This window comes from Anabrus simplex, chromosome 5 (assembly GCF_040414725.1).
Source record: "Anabrus simplex isolate iqAnaSimp1 chromosome 5, ASM4041472v1, whole genome shotgun sequence".
In the NCBI taxonomy this organism is placed as follows: Eukaryota; Metazoa; Arthropoda; class Insecta; order Orthoptera; family Tettigoniidae; genus Anabrus; species Anabrus simplex.
The window spans coordinates 81,251,359-81,266,656 of record NC_090269.1 but is presented as its reverse complement, the minus strand read 5'-3'; the positions used below and the strand labels follow the sequence as shown (position 1 = coordinate 81,266,656).

Genomic DNA, 15,298 nt, shown 5'->3' with positions numbered 1-15,298 from the left:
ACTGGCTGTAAAAAAACACTCATGTGGGATCTGAAACTCCGAGCACCATCCACTATCACAACTCCGTGCCCGTGCCGAGTGAGCTATTGCAAGACACTTGAAATGCAGCAAGTAGTTTCCAGTCTATACAATATCAGATCCTAGTCTACATGAATACCTCCTGTTTTAAGGCAGATATTCTTTGTATCCGTGCTCATTTTACAGGTTCATTCGGGGTACTAACAATGAATTAATAGTGACACTCACGATTCCTGCCAGTTTTTAGCCCGTAAACACAAATCTTATTATATTACCACTTTTTTTTTTCTGCTAGTTGCTTTACGTCGCACCGACACAGATAGGTCTTATGGCGACGATGGGACGGGAAAGGGCTAGGAGTGGGAAGGAAGTGGCCGTGGCCTTAATTAAGGTACAGCCCCAGCATTTGCCTGGTGTGAAAATGGGAAACCACGGAAAACCATTTTCAGGGCTGCCGACAGTGGGGTTCGAACCTACTATCTCCCGAATACTGGATACTGGCCGCACTTAAGCGACTTCAGCTATCGAGCTCGGTTTACCACATTTTAGGGAGAAGGACTGATGTACTTCAGATTTGAAGTGAATGCGGTAGGATGCATAAAACTAAATTACAAAGGGGTGAGGAACCATAAGTACTTTTTTTTTTTTTTTTTTTTTTGCTATTTGCTTTACGTCGCACCGACACAGATAGGTCTTATGGTAATGATGGGATAGTAGAGGCCTAGGAGTGGGAAGGAAGGGGCCATGGCCTCAATTAAGGTACAATCCCAGAATTTGCCTGGTGTGAAAATGGGAAACCACGGAAAACTATCTTAAGGGCTGCTGACAGTGGGGTTCGAACCCACTATCTCCCGGATGCAAGCTCACAGCTGCACGACTCTAACCGCACGGCCAACTCGCCCAAACCATAAGTATTATTACTCCTTTACTTTAGTCACTTAGTACCAATTTTTCTTTCCAGAACATCTTAATACTTAATGAACCAGACTTAGTTTACTATTTTATTGTGCATTTAAGCGAATCTGAAAGAAACTTGGGAGACTACTTTCATTCATACTCTGTATGTTTTCTTCTCTCGTTTTTCTTGAGCTGGATGCCATGGAAATCCAGTGAAAGGTTTATTTTGAATTTCGAACAAGAAACAAAATTTTGACATTTCAATCCACACGTATAAGAAGTGAATGTAGACATTTAATTCAGCGAGATCATTTAATCATGTTCTAAGAAATGTTGCAAAACAAATGACACTGAAATTACTGCTCATCTGCTGTCCACATTTCCCTACCAACAAAGTACTTATTTATTATATACAATAGTTTGACATATTATGTATTGAGAGTCATACTGATTTCTGGGATTATGGTTCTCATAACAGAGGAGATGATGTTTAAAGTGCAATATTATTTCTAGTCATAGAGAGTAGGTCATCAGAAGGGGTTGAATTTGCATCACATTAATGAACAGTACGAGGAGTGATGTGATAAGGAGGCACCAAATAACAGAATGTTACTTGTTGAGAAGTTCTATCATATGTGATCAGTTTTATTTTAATGAAGAAAAAGGACAACTAGCTGACCAAGAACAGCCACTCCAAATATCATGGACAACTTCAATAGGTTTACAGTCTCCGAAACATAGTCCCTAAAGACATCATTGAAACTCTGAGTGATAGGTCTATACGGCAGATGTTTAAGGAGCTAGTTGATTTGTATATCACATTCAAGTTGCTCAGCATCTAACAGAAGGGATGAGCAAGTCCGTTTACAGTATTGCAGCTGAGGATAGAGGATAGAGGATGACATTTTGAGGATCCAGATTTATTCTGCAACGTATGGTTTTCAGACAAAACCCATATTCAGCTTGATGGCCATATAAACTGTCAAACAACTCTTTTCTTTCTTTTTTTTTTTGGGGGGGTTTGAACGGACTTATGTCACTACACGAACCACTATACGGGTTACGATTTGGTGCGCCATGTCCGGTCGTGGATTACTGAGCCCATATTTTATTGAGGATGCTGCACATAATCTAAAAACAGTGGACCAGATAGTCTTGTCAATTTATTTCTTAAAACTGCACTTCAATATGGAGCAAAAATGAAATTTATAGCTTATAAATAAAGTCTACACAGACCCCTTCATACAGGATTCATGCCATTTTTGTCACACCAGAAACTTACACCTCTCTGTAGCAAGTTGAAGCTACAAGCCACACCGCGAGGAAGTCACCCTTCTGCAACGGCCATTTTGATATCACCTAATTTCTAGGAACTCCATTCCCATACCCTTACTGCTCCCCAGATTTCTACATATGGGGCATTTTGAAATAATTTTCCAAGACAGATGACCAACCTACAAATACTCACGAATTACAAAAGAAGATCTCATTTTCTGTGATTACAATTCCAAATAAATGTGTTGTCTTTGCTTTTATTTAGGAGATCTTCAGAGCCTTCTCCATTTGTATAAGCAGGAACTGCAACTGTTCAGGGTTATCAGTCAACTAACATAGATGGCTAAGCCTTATTGTTTGAAAGACATACATTCTAGCATACCCTTTGAATTTTAATTTTTTAAAGATTATGATGTTACCAAAATATTCACAGTTCTATCAACAGTATCTATGATTTTACATTTTTAGCTCATTATAGTTCAGAAACTATTATTTCAGGAGAAGCTATCTTCTGAAACAATGTTTTCCTTAGCATAAGCTGATAAGGAGTTGAAATACTGACTTTCTGATATCTTCATGTTCATCATGGTGAGGAAAAATAGCAAGACCATCTCAAAATAGAATTAACTGCAGAAAGTTTCAAAATTGTGCGAGAGTTCAAAAAGGTTTAAAGTACTGTAAATAAGTACAGCACATTAATGTATAAAATTACAATAAACACTATTCAAGGGATATCAGATAAATACAACCAACGGACAAAATACCCTATTTACTCACCTATAACACCTCCCTTTATTTTTAACCATTATCAGAAACAAAAGGGGAAAATTTTTGAAGTGACTGGGCAGCAGGTAACATTTCAGTGCATTGACGTTGACCTCTCTCTCCCACTGCCCTAGATTTCTCAATGCCCTTCTAGCTTCCGAACTCTACGTCGCATGCGGCGGCAAGTACAGTAGTAAAAAACAAAAAGAAACATCTAATTCCTTTTGCAGCACGAAGAAGATGTCAACATAAACATTGTGCAGCGAGTTAGAGAAACAAGAGACCACGGCAACATTGTAAATCACAAAATGATACAGTTTAAAGTGCATGAACTGCATGAAATTACACAAAGTCTTGGTATTGCAGGGAAGGCTTTTAAAGCAAGTAGACGTTGGTCAGAATGCTTTAAATGCCAAAATGTACTAAGTTTTCAGAGGACATCCCTGAGCCAGCAGCTTCCATCATATTATACTGGCAAAATTATTGAATTCCACTGCTTTTAATGAATTTCATCCTTTTTACTATCTGTGTTGACTATGATATCAAGTTATCAAATGAGAAGGTCTCCCCAGTTCACCACAATTTGTATTACACTTTTCAATTATACATTATTTTACAATACTGGGGACACATGTTCCGTCCCATCGTGGGGACAGCTTCATTTTTTATATGTGAAACTCATTACAAAAAATATAACAAGCACATTTAAATACTTAAAAATAATGTTTTTGTTGTATTGCACATGTAAATCCTATAAAAAGTATTTTTAAAGTTTGTGTTGTTACTGTCCAGCAGTTGTTAAAAGAGTTTAGTATCAATAAGCACCAGTATTTGTAGTCTGTGCAACACTTTGTCACATAACTTGTTTGAGGAAGTTAACTGATTTATTAGGCCTATGAATTTATTAAAATGAAGTGAAATGAAGTTCTTTAAAATCCTTCAATTAATCCTTTAAATCCTTTTAATTAATAATTGTTTATTTTCCTGAAACAAGTTATGTGACAGTATTACACAGATTACAAATATTTATGCTTATAGACAGTACTTACCTTATTTAAAAACTGCCAGACAGTAACAACACAGAAAATTTAAAACTTTTTTCGGATTACATGTGCAATATAACAATAAAAAACATTAATTTTAAGTATGCAAATGGACTTCTTGTATTTTTTGTGATAATGAGTTTCACATTCAGGAACTGAAGATGTCCCCATGATGGGTGGAAACATGTTATTTCCATTGTAAAATAGGGTACAATTGAAAAATGTACAGCACATTGTGTTGAACTGGGTGACCTTCTCATTTGATAATTTGATTTTACCACTTTGTCACAAGACTTTGGACATTGCAATTCTATGCAGCCTTGCACTCAGTGCACCAGAGCTTCACTGTACCGCACGTGCAGCATTTAGTCATGTGACCAGTCGTGTGTAGAACTGCAGGAGGGGACTGATACAAAAATGTTTAAATGTGCTAATGTAACTTTTTGTGTAAATAAAGTATAGCTTTAAATAACTATGTTGTGTGCTGATTTAAAGACGCTAGATGTTTCTTTTTCTGCTTTTAAACCGTGCCAACCTAACCTATACTATGTGAAATTTTCACCTATTATGCCTATTAGGAAAAAAAAAAGGAATGTTACAAGCGAGCAAATATGGTACCCACGAACAATTTTAAAGAATGCGATCATCTAATGAAATTAACAAATTCCTACCCATCCTGCTCCAACAAGATAAAATGCAAATTAATATCAACAAAATACTTCACATAGTGGGTTCTAAAGCAGGGCAACTTACGAAGATTTTGGCACTTGACAGTACTGGCATCGAAAGGAACTAGAAGATAGTCGCAGGCTTCTCGTAGTTCCTGAACAGATACTGTTGGAGGGCATCGAATCAGTCCACCCTTGTAATACTCAAGGATAGATCGGAAAACAGTGGCAGAAATACCATCAGCAACTTCATATTCTCCTCGTTCATTAGGATGGGTGAAGTCTATGCCTGAACTAAACATCCTAGCATAAAACAAAGAAACAACTTTATATTATTTATTAACAATTTAGAAATGTACAAAAACATATAACATAAACTCATTTTTTTTTTTGAAGTATCTGATCTAGAGTCAACAACTAAATACATAAGTGTGAACTATTTACTGACAGGCCAACATTTAGTAATGAATCTGGTAAGATTCAGGCATGGAAATGACAAATTTCATGTCTATAAGAAAAAAAATCTTAATTCAATTTTCCTTGACTTTCCAACATTTTACAGTCATTTTGTCCACATTACCTACATTGGTCTGAAAGCAATAAGGCAATCAAAGTGCACTGAAATAACCAAATGACATTCTGTCCAAAAATTTTGACGAGATTAAAATAAGTGAAATGTGTTGTCACATCCTGGTCATTCTAGTTGATCATAGACATGTGAGGCCTCACATGGTCTGATGTTAATTCTGGCCTCTCGCTGACTGTTTTGGTGCAATTTATCCAATGGCTGCAGAACACACCCATAGTGATCATCTTATCGCCGGGCTGAGTTGATGCACAAGATACCAGGTTTGATCCCGGCTCAGTACAATGGTATTTGAAGGTGTTTAAATAATGTTATTCTTTTATGACTGAATTACATTTTTACAGCTTTCAGAGATGCCAAAAATTGTCCTGCAGGTGTTCATTTATGAGCTGGTAAATCTACTAACATGTGGATATTGTATTTGAGAACCTTCAGATAACACCAGACTGATCCAAGATAGAACCCACAAACATCGCCTCAGAAGTCCAGCGCTCTGCTGCCAGACTTATCAGACTGGGCCTCCTTTTAGCCTTCTGAGACCCCTAGTACAGTATACTGTACTGGAAGTTTAAAAGAATTCTCCGCAAGATGGCAGGAAGTATCAGTGACGTTTATACTGTTGCGTAGCTTTTACTGACATCTAGGAAGAGAATCTCAAACTTCTTAACAAGCTTCGTCAACATCTCTGGACAAAGTTCACAAAATGGTGTCGTCCTCACGGCAGCATGTGAAATGCAGCCTGCAAGGTAAATAATAATTTCAGAAGTCCTGTTCAAGATCTGATAGGTTAATGTTATTAGACTTTGTCTTTAAATTTCAATTATTAATATGAGAGTATTTGATGAACATTGTCATCTCTCATTGTGGCATGAGAATGAGATATTTGCTGTAGTACATTATTCTGTACTTCGAGACTCACTTCGTATGATACTATCCAATGAAGTGAATAGTTAGTGGTTGTTGTATACTGAAATAATGTAGGTCTAAAGCACCTGAATGAACAATATAAATATGACTACATGACTGGAATAAACGGTACAGTAATTTAATTAATATTAATTCAGATTTATGATTTTTAATTTTTCAACATTTTTAGAACATGAAATCGAAAGATATTTGGATGAGGTTATTAATACACTCGACGAATCTGACGGAGAGCATGATACAGACAATGGCAACACCAGTCAGTTGTGGAGACCACCACCACCACCACCACCACCACCACCACCACCACCACCACTCGTACAAGAGGAAACTGAAGATGAGGGAGACACCAGTGATGATGAAGAGGTATGTTTCTCTTAGTCATTATGAATAAAAATGGATGTTTCTAAGCCAACAATCTAAGTATAAAATTATCTGGTATCACTTCATTTTAGTTTCCTGTTCGAGGTTCACCAAGATGCCAGTGGAGAGGGACGATTTTAATCCCGAGGTTTCTTCAACGGAAGAAATCTTTCCTGAACAATCGTCTTTACGAATCTCACCTCGAAGCAACTCGCCTGCTATCAAGCGCTCAATGGGACTTATTTCAAACCCATGTATACGATAAGTTATTCTTTACACTTTCCAAAAAGCAATCAACTTTAGACAGAAAACTCAACAATCTCAAAATAATCTCTATGATAAGGAAACCTTTTACTAAATTATCTAATGAACCAAAAAATCACGACAATATAATTAGTAAGTTCCACCCCCCGGTTGTCAACTTATCCAAAACAATCTTAGATGATAATGACAACTTAATCCTATCGAAAGGCCCTAAACATAACTGGCCTAAATAAAAATAACAGTGCTTTTAATACAATCACTGAAGCTGAATTAGCTATCAAAAAAATGCCTTTAGAATTACAGGATGAAATTAGACTTGATGTAAAAAGAAAACTTAATAAGATTTACACACCTAACGATAATAGCAACACTATTCCCTTCGTTGAACGTAAACACATTCTTAACCTTAAAAAGAAAATTAAAGACCATAACCTCATTATCACAAAAGCTGACAAAGGTAACACTACAGTAATAATGGATAAAGTTGATTATATCGAAAAAAAAAAAAACCAAAAATTTCTTCAGTAATAATTCCTTTTCTATAATAAAGAAAGATCCTACTCAACAAATTCAACGTCTCCTAAAACAAACCCTAAAGAACTCTTCTTTCTTATTTACTGAACTTGAAAAAACAAAATTATTAAGCATGAATGCAAGCCTGCCAATTACTACGGCAAGTTGTTTCGAGTTGAACCTCACATTACAATTTTCTTTTATTATTTCTTCCTATTTTTAATATATGACTTTATTCTTTTTAATGTTTTAAATTATTTTCAAACTTATATATCTACTTTGAATTTGACGAAATTTAAATCCTACACTGTTTTCCTAAGACTTCAATTACGTCACCTATTACTCTTCGGCCTGAGAAACAAATGCCTACAAGACCTGCCTAGCAACGACTCTACATAAGTGCATACTTGACCTGCTTGTGAACTTCAACTATATTTGTTTTCGGTGCAAGACAATGATGTTCTGTTTACTCTCTTGACTGCGATCATTGTGTTTTGGACATTAACTTAATTGCTACGATATGAATTAACGTTAATTTTTTGCCTGTGTTCAATGTATTAGTTGTTTTAAGATCTTTATATCTTGCCCTACTTTACTATTTGGCTGATGATGACACTTGTAATGTGTCGAAACCGGTCCCAATAAACAAGTTGTGACTTCTTTTTAGTTCAACTTACAACGGAGTATTGAAAGGTGGATCCTTCTAATATTGTACATCTTCTTAATATTAAGCAAAGTGCTTTTTTTCTTCTTTTTTTTGTAATCTTGAGAATTTTTAAATCCTGTTAATTGGAACAGAAACTGTGTTTAAAATCGGCCACAGAGAAGCAGTTGTGTTTCAAGGCATTGGTGTGTTCAAAGTATCAAAACTCCTGTCTGTTTGACGCACAGAAGACGCTTCACAATCGGATCACTTTAGCCTGTAAATACCTGAATTTATTCAAGTTACTGGACTCACTCTGAATTATGGAAAATGGAGAAGTTATTACAATTTCTGAACGCTATTTTAAGATTATGTTTTTTTAAATAAATTACCAATGTGATGGATACTGTTATTATTGAAAGTGAATGTTGAGAATTTGCTTTTAGATTTAATTTCTTTAGCTAAGTTGGACCTGGGTTTATGTTTCATCCTTTTTTTTTTTCAATAAAATAACTTTTAGGGTAACTTCAATGCCCAAATAGAGAAAAAATCTTTAGATCAATAGGAGAATATTCGGCACACAGAAGAACTAACAAAAATGGAAGGAGACTAATTCAAGGGTAATAAAGCATAAGCCAATAAGTCAAGAAATGATCAAAATGAGTTTACCTGGGGTTAGAAGGTCATAATTTTTCTTTTGGTAAAAAACAAAACATGATGATATGAGACTTGATTAAAACTGGACAAGTCAACTGGTACGATACACTGGACCAAAAACAACTAACACCGAGGCATTGAACTGAGCCACCAAACCCCTTCTTAAATAACATTAGAGCTAAGGTAATGATGGAAAGGTTTTCAGCTGGTATCAAGAACATAGATCAATGAACAATAATATGCTGTAATGCAACGTTCTCATTCTAAACAAGATTCAATTTAATTCTGCAATACAGTGGAACCTTGGATTGCGAGCATAATTCGTTCCGGCAACATGCTCGTAATCGCTCGTATATCAAAGCAAATTTTTCCATAAGAAACTATTGAAACTCGGATGATTCGTCCATAACACAAAAACATTTATTCGCATAACATTTCTAAAACAAAATATAACGTAAAACAATTAAACTGCACTTTACCTTACAATAGAATCATTGTTGGTGTGAGAGAGACGAGAGATGACAAGAGAAGAGTTACTGTGTAGCACGAATTTCACTAACGGAATCACTGCTATTGGTTGGCTCATTGGAAGTGTTTTCTTTTCGTGCAACTTTAACGAGGAACCTGTCCAATGACTGTTGCTTTTGCCTCTTTTTGAGGATTTCACGAAAATGTGACATTGCACTGTCATTGAACAGATCCATCCACTGTAATCATCTCCTTCTTCCGACTGAATTCCTTTTTAGCCTTCTTTTTGTTCATAGGGCCCATCGTTGCAGAACAGTTATATCACAGATGACAGAAACAAAACATGTACACTTGTACGGTGTTGACTATACGAGCGAGGCAAGCCAACTGAAGTCCAGCGCGGGAAATGATTACACACACTTTCCCAGGAAAGAGAGTGGCAGGGCGAGGGGAAAACAAAGGCACAGGGGAGGTGAAAACGTACGTAATCGTGACGCTCGTATTGTGAAACCTCACTCGCTTATCAAGTCACAATTTATTTAAAATATTTGCTCATCTTGCAAAACACTCGTAGACCAAGTTACTCGCAATCCGAGGTTCCACTGTATAATATTTTATGCACAAGATGCAACAATGTATTTTTCTTTGCTCTGTGAAGCTTTGTACAGATTATTCACAAGGAAATAAGTTATAATATGTTACTGGTCAAAACTGTACACAGGTAACAAGCGAAAAAATCAGTTTTGCATGATGGGTTAAAAGAAGATAAGCCAAAAACTATTTTTTATAAAATAACGTTTGTTTGTGGACACACCTAATAAGGATACAAAAATGACATCAAAAGAACTGAGTGGCTTGAAGTTGAGATAAACAGTTTTTCCCTCACATGAAAATACGAGTTTTACAACTTATTTCTATTTTCGCTACCACCCTAGAATTGATCTCTGTAAAACCTTCCACAAAAAGCTGAAATATGGATAACTCAAATCTTACATTAGGTGAATTCCAACTGGATCATGTGACTATATTGCAAAGAAACATGAATGCCACGATAGTAGGAATTCCTGACCACTACCTCTCTAAAATTAAGCTCAAAATCCAACCATACTGAAACCAGAAAGAAGGAAGAAAGTAACTAAGTATAACACAGACAGACTAAACATTGCACAAGGAACAATAGAAGACTTCCAGGAAGAAATCAAAGTAACTCAACATGGTAACTGCCAACATCTATCTAAATAATTGCAAGTGGTTAGTAAGTACTATCCAAAGAAATCAAAAAGCAGCATAGAAAACATTTAGCTCATTCAAAACTAAACAGAAACATGGTAGAATTATGTATGTGAAGCACACACACAAAGTGAACACAAAGAAAGAAATGGAAAAATTAGAAATGCTCTTGAAGGAGTGACCACCATGAACAAATCAAACAAAGAAAAGACACCTCAAGGAAAAAATGGGGAGTAAATGTATCTTTAGGAAAGTCACAGTTTATTGAAATAAAGTATAGTTTTGTGAAATATAAATCCAGAAATGTCTATGAAACTTCTAAGAGTAAAGTGAAAGGCTATCAAGCCCCTAGTATCTGCTTTGTAAATAGTAGTGGTAGAATTACCTTCAACAATACTGAGAACTGTGAAATACAAAACAAGTTGATAACATTTTAAATTCCCAGAACTAAATCACAAGTTAGAATTTCCGGAAATTAATGCTAATCTGGATGGTGATATACCACCCAAAACTGAAGAAATTAAAGAATTAAAATTCTCAATAAAGCTAGAGAAGAATCAGTAACACGCGAGTTTTTAAAAATAGTCTCAGTGAAAAATAGACAGGAAAACAGAGAACATCCTGAAAGAATGGAAAGTGGCCTTAATACATTCATTATACAAGAAAGGTGACAAAAAAAGATGATATAGTGGTCTATCCCTTCTGCTAGTAGCTTACGAACTATTCTACAAAATTCTGCAAAGCAGAGTAGAGACAATACTCGACAGGTAATTTGGTAAATATCAGGATGGATTTCAAAAAGGCAGATCTTGCTCAAAACAAATATTTTATTTGAAGTCCATAATCCAATACAGACTAACAAGCTCCAAAGATAAAATTCTAACATTCATAGATTTTAAAAAGGTGTTTCACTCTGTTGGTAGGGAAAAGCTAGATAAAACAATTCGATAATTTGGAATTGAATTAAAATTGGAAAACTTAAAAACCCTTTCCAACACACACTATCAAAGGAGAAATTTATGGGAAAAATGTCAAAACCTTTCAAGATAAACAGGTGTACGGAAAGGCGATGGTTTATAGCCCATCCTCTTCAAATGTATCCTGAAAGAATAATAAGAATTTGGAACGAAAAACAAAATTAACACAACATTTCGCAAATAACTTTGGGGAGAAAAGGTAAAGGTGCTGAAACAGATAAAAATGTAACAAATACAGCAATACAAATCAATCACTTGGAAGAAATAGCCAACAAAACAGGTTTGAGAATTTCAATAGGGTGGAAAATGTTACGAACGAGAAGATGCTCCAAAATTTTAATGACAGATATTGGATGGTTTCCTGGTGGAAGCTGGATGAGGAAAATGGATGATGATGATGATGACTGAATCAAGGAAGTAGAGAAATTCAAATATTTGGAGGACATAATTCAAGAAAATGGTTCATTCAGAAAAGTCTGCTGTAGAAGAAAGAATACACTAGATGGAAAGGGCATATGGTATTAATAAGAATTTTTAAAATAAAAGGTGCTTATAAAAGTCCTAAAATAAGGCACTATAATACAACAGCGAAATCAGAATATCTATATGTGAACAAATGCCTGCATTGAATTGCTGAAATATCAGAAAAGAAAAACTAATTAAAAATCCAACGAGCAATGAAAAGTACAGAATTGTGGAAATTAAGAAGTAATAAGGAAACCTATCAAAACATAATATAAACAAGAAATAGTTATTTTTTAGAATACTTTTATGTTGGATGAACACAGATTAACAAAAATTATATAAGTATTGAAAAGGAACAAACAAGTGTCAGTATGTTATTGGATTCTGGAGACACTGAGGTGCCAGAATTTAGTCCCACAGGAGTTATTTTATGTGCCATTAAATCTACCGACACGAGGCTGACGTATTTGCCATTGGACTGAGCCAGGATTGAACCTGCCAAGTTGGGGTCAAAAGGCCAGCGTCTCAAATATCTCAGCCACTCAGCCCGGCAAAGTGTCATATTAAACAGGAAGAAAAACCAATGACGACCGAAAGGAGTAACTTTGAGAAAGAACTAGATATCTTAAGTCACAAGATAGAAAAACCAATCGCCTCGCTGAAGAGACATAAGACGTTGGTTTAAACAACATAACAGCTGATTTATTAAAAGAGACTACTGGGGCTGGTGCTCAAATGATCACAGAAATTTGTAAGAAAATATGGAGAAACAGCAAATGGTCATTGGATTAGGTTACATCAATCTGTAGATTCTGAACTGACCATTCTCTTAAGTGATACAGCTAATGCATTCTTCAATTCAAACCTTCATCAATGGAGGTCTTCCTCGTGAACACTCAAGATTTTCTTCTGAAGATGCAAAGTTCTCTGCGAAACAAAGAATTTTACCCTGTTTTCTTGACACGACAAAAGCCCAAAAGCTTATTATCATGTCTACATCAATCTTAATTCCTCACCACAAAACGAGCTCCACAACAAAATGTTATAACTACAGGACCTTATATCTCACACACCAGCAAGATCATGTTAACCTGCCTTGAAAGACAGGCTTTATTATCTAGTTTCACAAATTCCCAATGAACAAGCTGGCTTCATTACAGGGAAAGGTATCAGAGAACATCCGACAGCTAATAGAAAAGAGCAGAGAATTTCAGCTTCCTGAGATAGGCCTAATCTGCTTTCTAGATTAAATAAAAGGATTCGAATGACAATGTGTTCAATGGGACAATGTGACAAATATTATTGTTCCAAAGCATCTTGCCTGGCTGATAAAAACTCTCTATGAATCAAACACGGCATCTGTCAGGATACATGGCAAAATATCTGACGTCTTTAAGACTAGAAAAGGGGTGTAAGAGCTGCACTGGATGGATGGAATAGCAGATTACCTGTTGGAGAAAGAAAAACATCTAATCTCCAATGATGCATTTGGCACAGTACTCATTGCTAAGAGTCCTGATTTCTATGTTCTATTAACCTATGAAATATGTAAATAAATATAAAAAAACTGAATATATATTATATTATTTGCTTCATGTCCCACAAACTACTTTTACGGCTTTCAGAGACGCCGAGGTACCAGAATTTAGTCTGCAGGAGTTCTTTTACGTGCCAGTAAATCTACCGACACGAGGCTGAAGTATATGAGCACCTACAAATACCACCAGATTGAGCCAGGATTGAACCTGTCAAACTGGGGTCAGAAGGCCAGCACCTCAATTGTCTGAGCCACTCAACCTGGCAAAAAACTCAAAATAGGTGCCAAATATGTATTATCAATATTACAAAAATATATTGAACTTGAAGCAATGAAGATGGCTGACGATGCCAAGAAGGACCCATTCTTAGCAATAAAACCATGTTAAGTTCCAACAACTGGTAAAATAGATATGAATACCTGGGGGAAACACTTCTCACTCATTCTAAATCAACAAAGATCCTTAACAGCCTATTCAAGAAAGTACATTGAAGCAGACAGGGGAGGTATCACTCTATTCTCACAGAAAGAAGTCTTTGACACTATACTTAAACTAAAAGATGAAAAAGCACCAGGTCCCGTTGACATTTTCAGTGAACACATTAATGCTTCAGCAAATATATTACTTCCATCCGTAACGAATCTTATGAACCTATGCTTGTAACTAAGAGACATCCCAAAAGCGTGGAAATCCTCCACATTGAAGGTTTTATACAAAGGAAAGGGTAACTTGCTTGATCCAAATTCCTATAGAGGGATCACTCTGGAGAATAATTTGTTAAAGATACTTGCCAAATTAATAACCACTCGACTGACAGAAGAAATTGAAACCAAACTTCCTGAAGAGCAATTTGGATTTAGAAAAGGAAGAAGTACTCTGCGTGCAATAAGAAATTTACTGGACGATATACATAACATCTTACGACTACCAAGGGGTAAATTTCACACAATGTTCATAAATTTTTTCCAAGGCCTTTGATAATCTTAAAAGAAACATATCGTCGAAGCTCGATTCTCTTGTAAAGGACAAGGCGCTCACTATCCTGACCCATAACATGTTAAGAAATAATACTGTTATCATTTCAGACAATATAACTTCATTGAGGGAGATCACACAGACAAATGGCGTTCTACAGGGCGATTCTCTCAGCCCTATGACGGTCCAAGTGATAAAAGAGGTGTCAAACGAAGTAACCATGTATTTGTATGCTGATGATATGGTTCTAGGATTACACGACATTGACAACAAAATACATTGGATGCACTGGAGAACTGGACAGATACAAATGAATTGCAAGTGAAGACTGAAAAGACTGACTACATGATTTTCAAGAAGGGAGGACGAATACCCTCAAGTGATAAAGTGACTTATAAAATGGAAACATTAAACATCGTAAACAGTTTTAAATATCTGGGCTTGACGATGCAGACGACAGTAAACTTCTTTAGGCTTCATGTTAGGCTACGTGCTGTGGCAGCAATAAAAGCAATATCTGACATCAAGAATTTAAATATATTATCTCTTAAGACGGCCATAATCTTGTTTGACGCAAAAATAATTCCTATTTTAACATATGGACTGGAAATCATTTGGGATAAGCTAACAAAGAATGACCTACACATCCAGAAAAAATCAAAGCCCGATTCTTAAAGACAACCCTCTGTGTATACAGATTTACTAGATCAAGACTGATTTATGAACTTGCAAAGGAGCCTTTTTTAATTGAAGATTTGAGATTAAAGCCCTCTACCTCATACAGACCATTGGAAGAAACTCTTGGATGAAAGACTGGCCAAAAGGAATGATATTTGTACTAAATTCTATTCGACTGAAGCAATGACGAATAGAACTTGGACCAATACAAACCAGGCTCTCCGACATTTTGTCAATTCTAAGGCAATTCATGGATACCACTATGAACTCTGCAAAACTAAGATTTTTCATGAACCTGATGATAGTTGTGTGTGTGCACTGTGTGATTTGACTTGTCCCCGTTACCATGTT

General features: G+C 35.8%; 1 protein-coding gene across 3 annotated transcripts in view; it reads right to left on the bottom strand.

Moving 5' to 3' along the window:
• mri (mrityu) overlaps window positions 1-15,298 on the bottom strand; it is a 188,868-nt gene that overhangs the window by 138,639 nt on the left and 34,931 nt on the right. For all 3 annotated transcript variants that reach the window (XM_067146974.1, XM_067146976.1, XM_067146975.1), the window contains one exon: window positions 4,752-4,969. In XM_067146974.1, coding sequence (XP_067003075.1) covers window positions 4,752-4,969 — 218 coding nt within the window. The remainder of the gene's footprint in view (window positions 1-4,751; window positions 4,970-15,298) is intronic.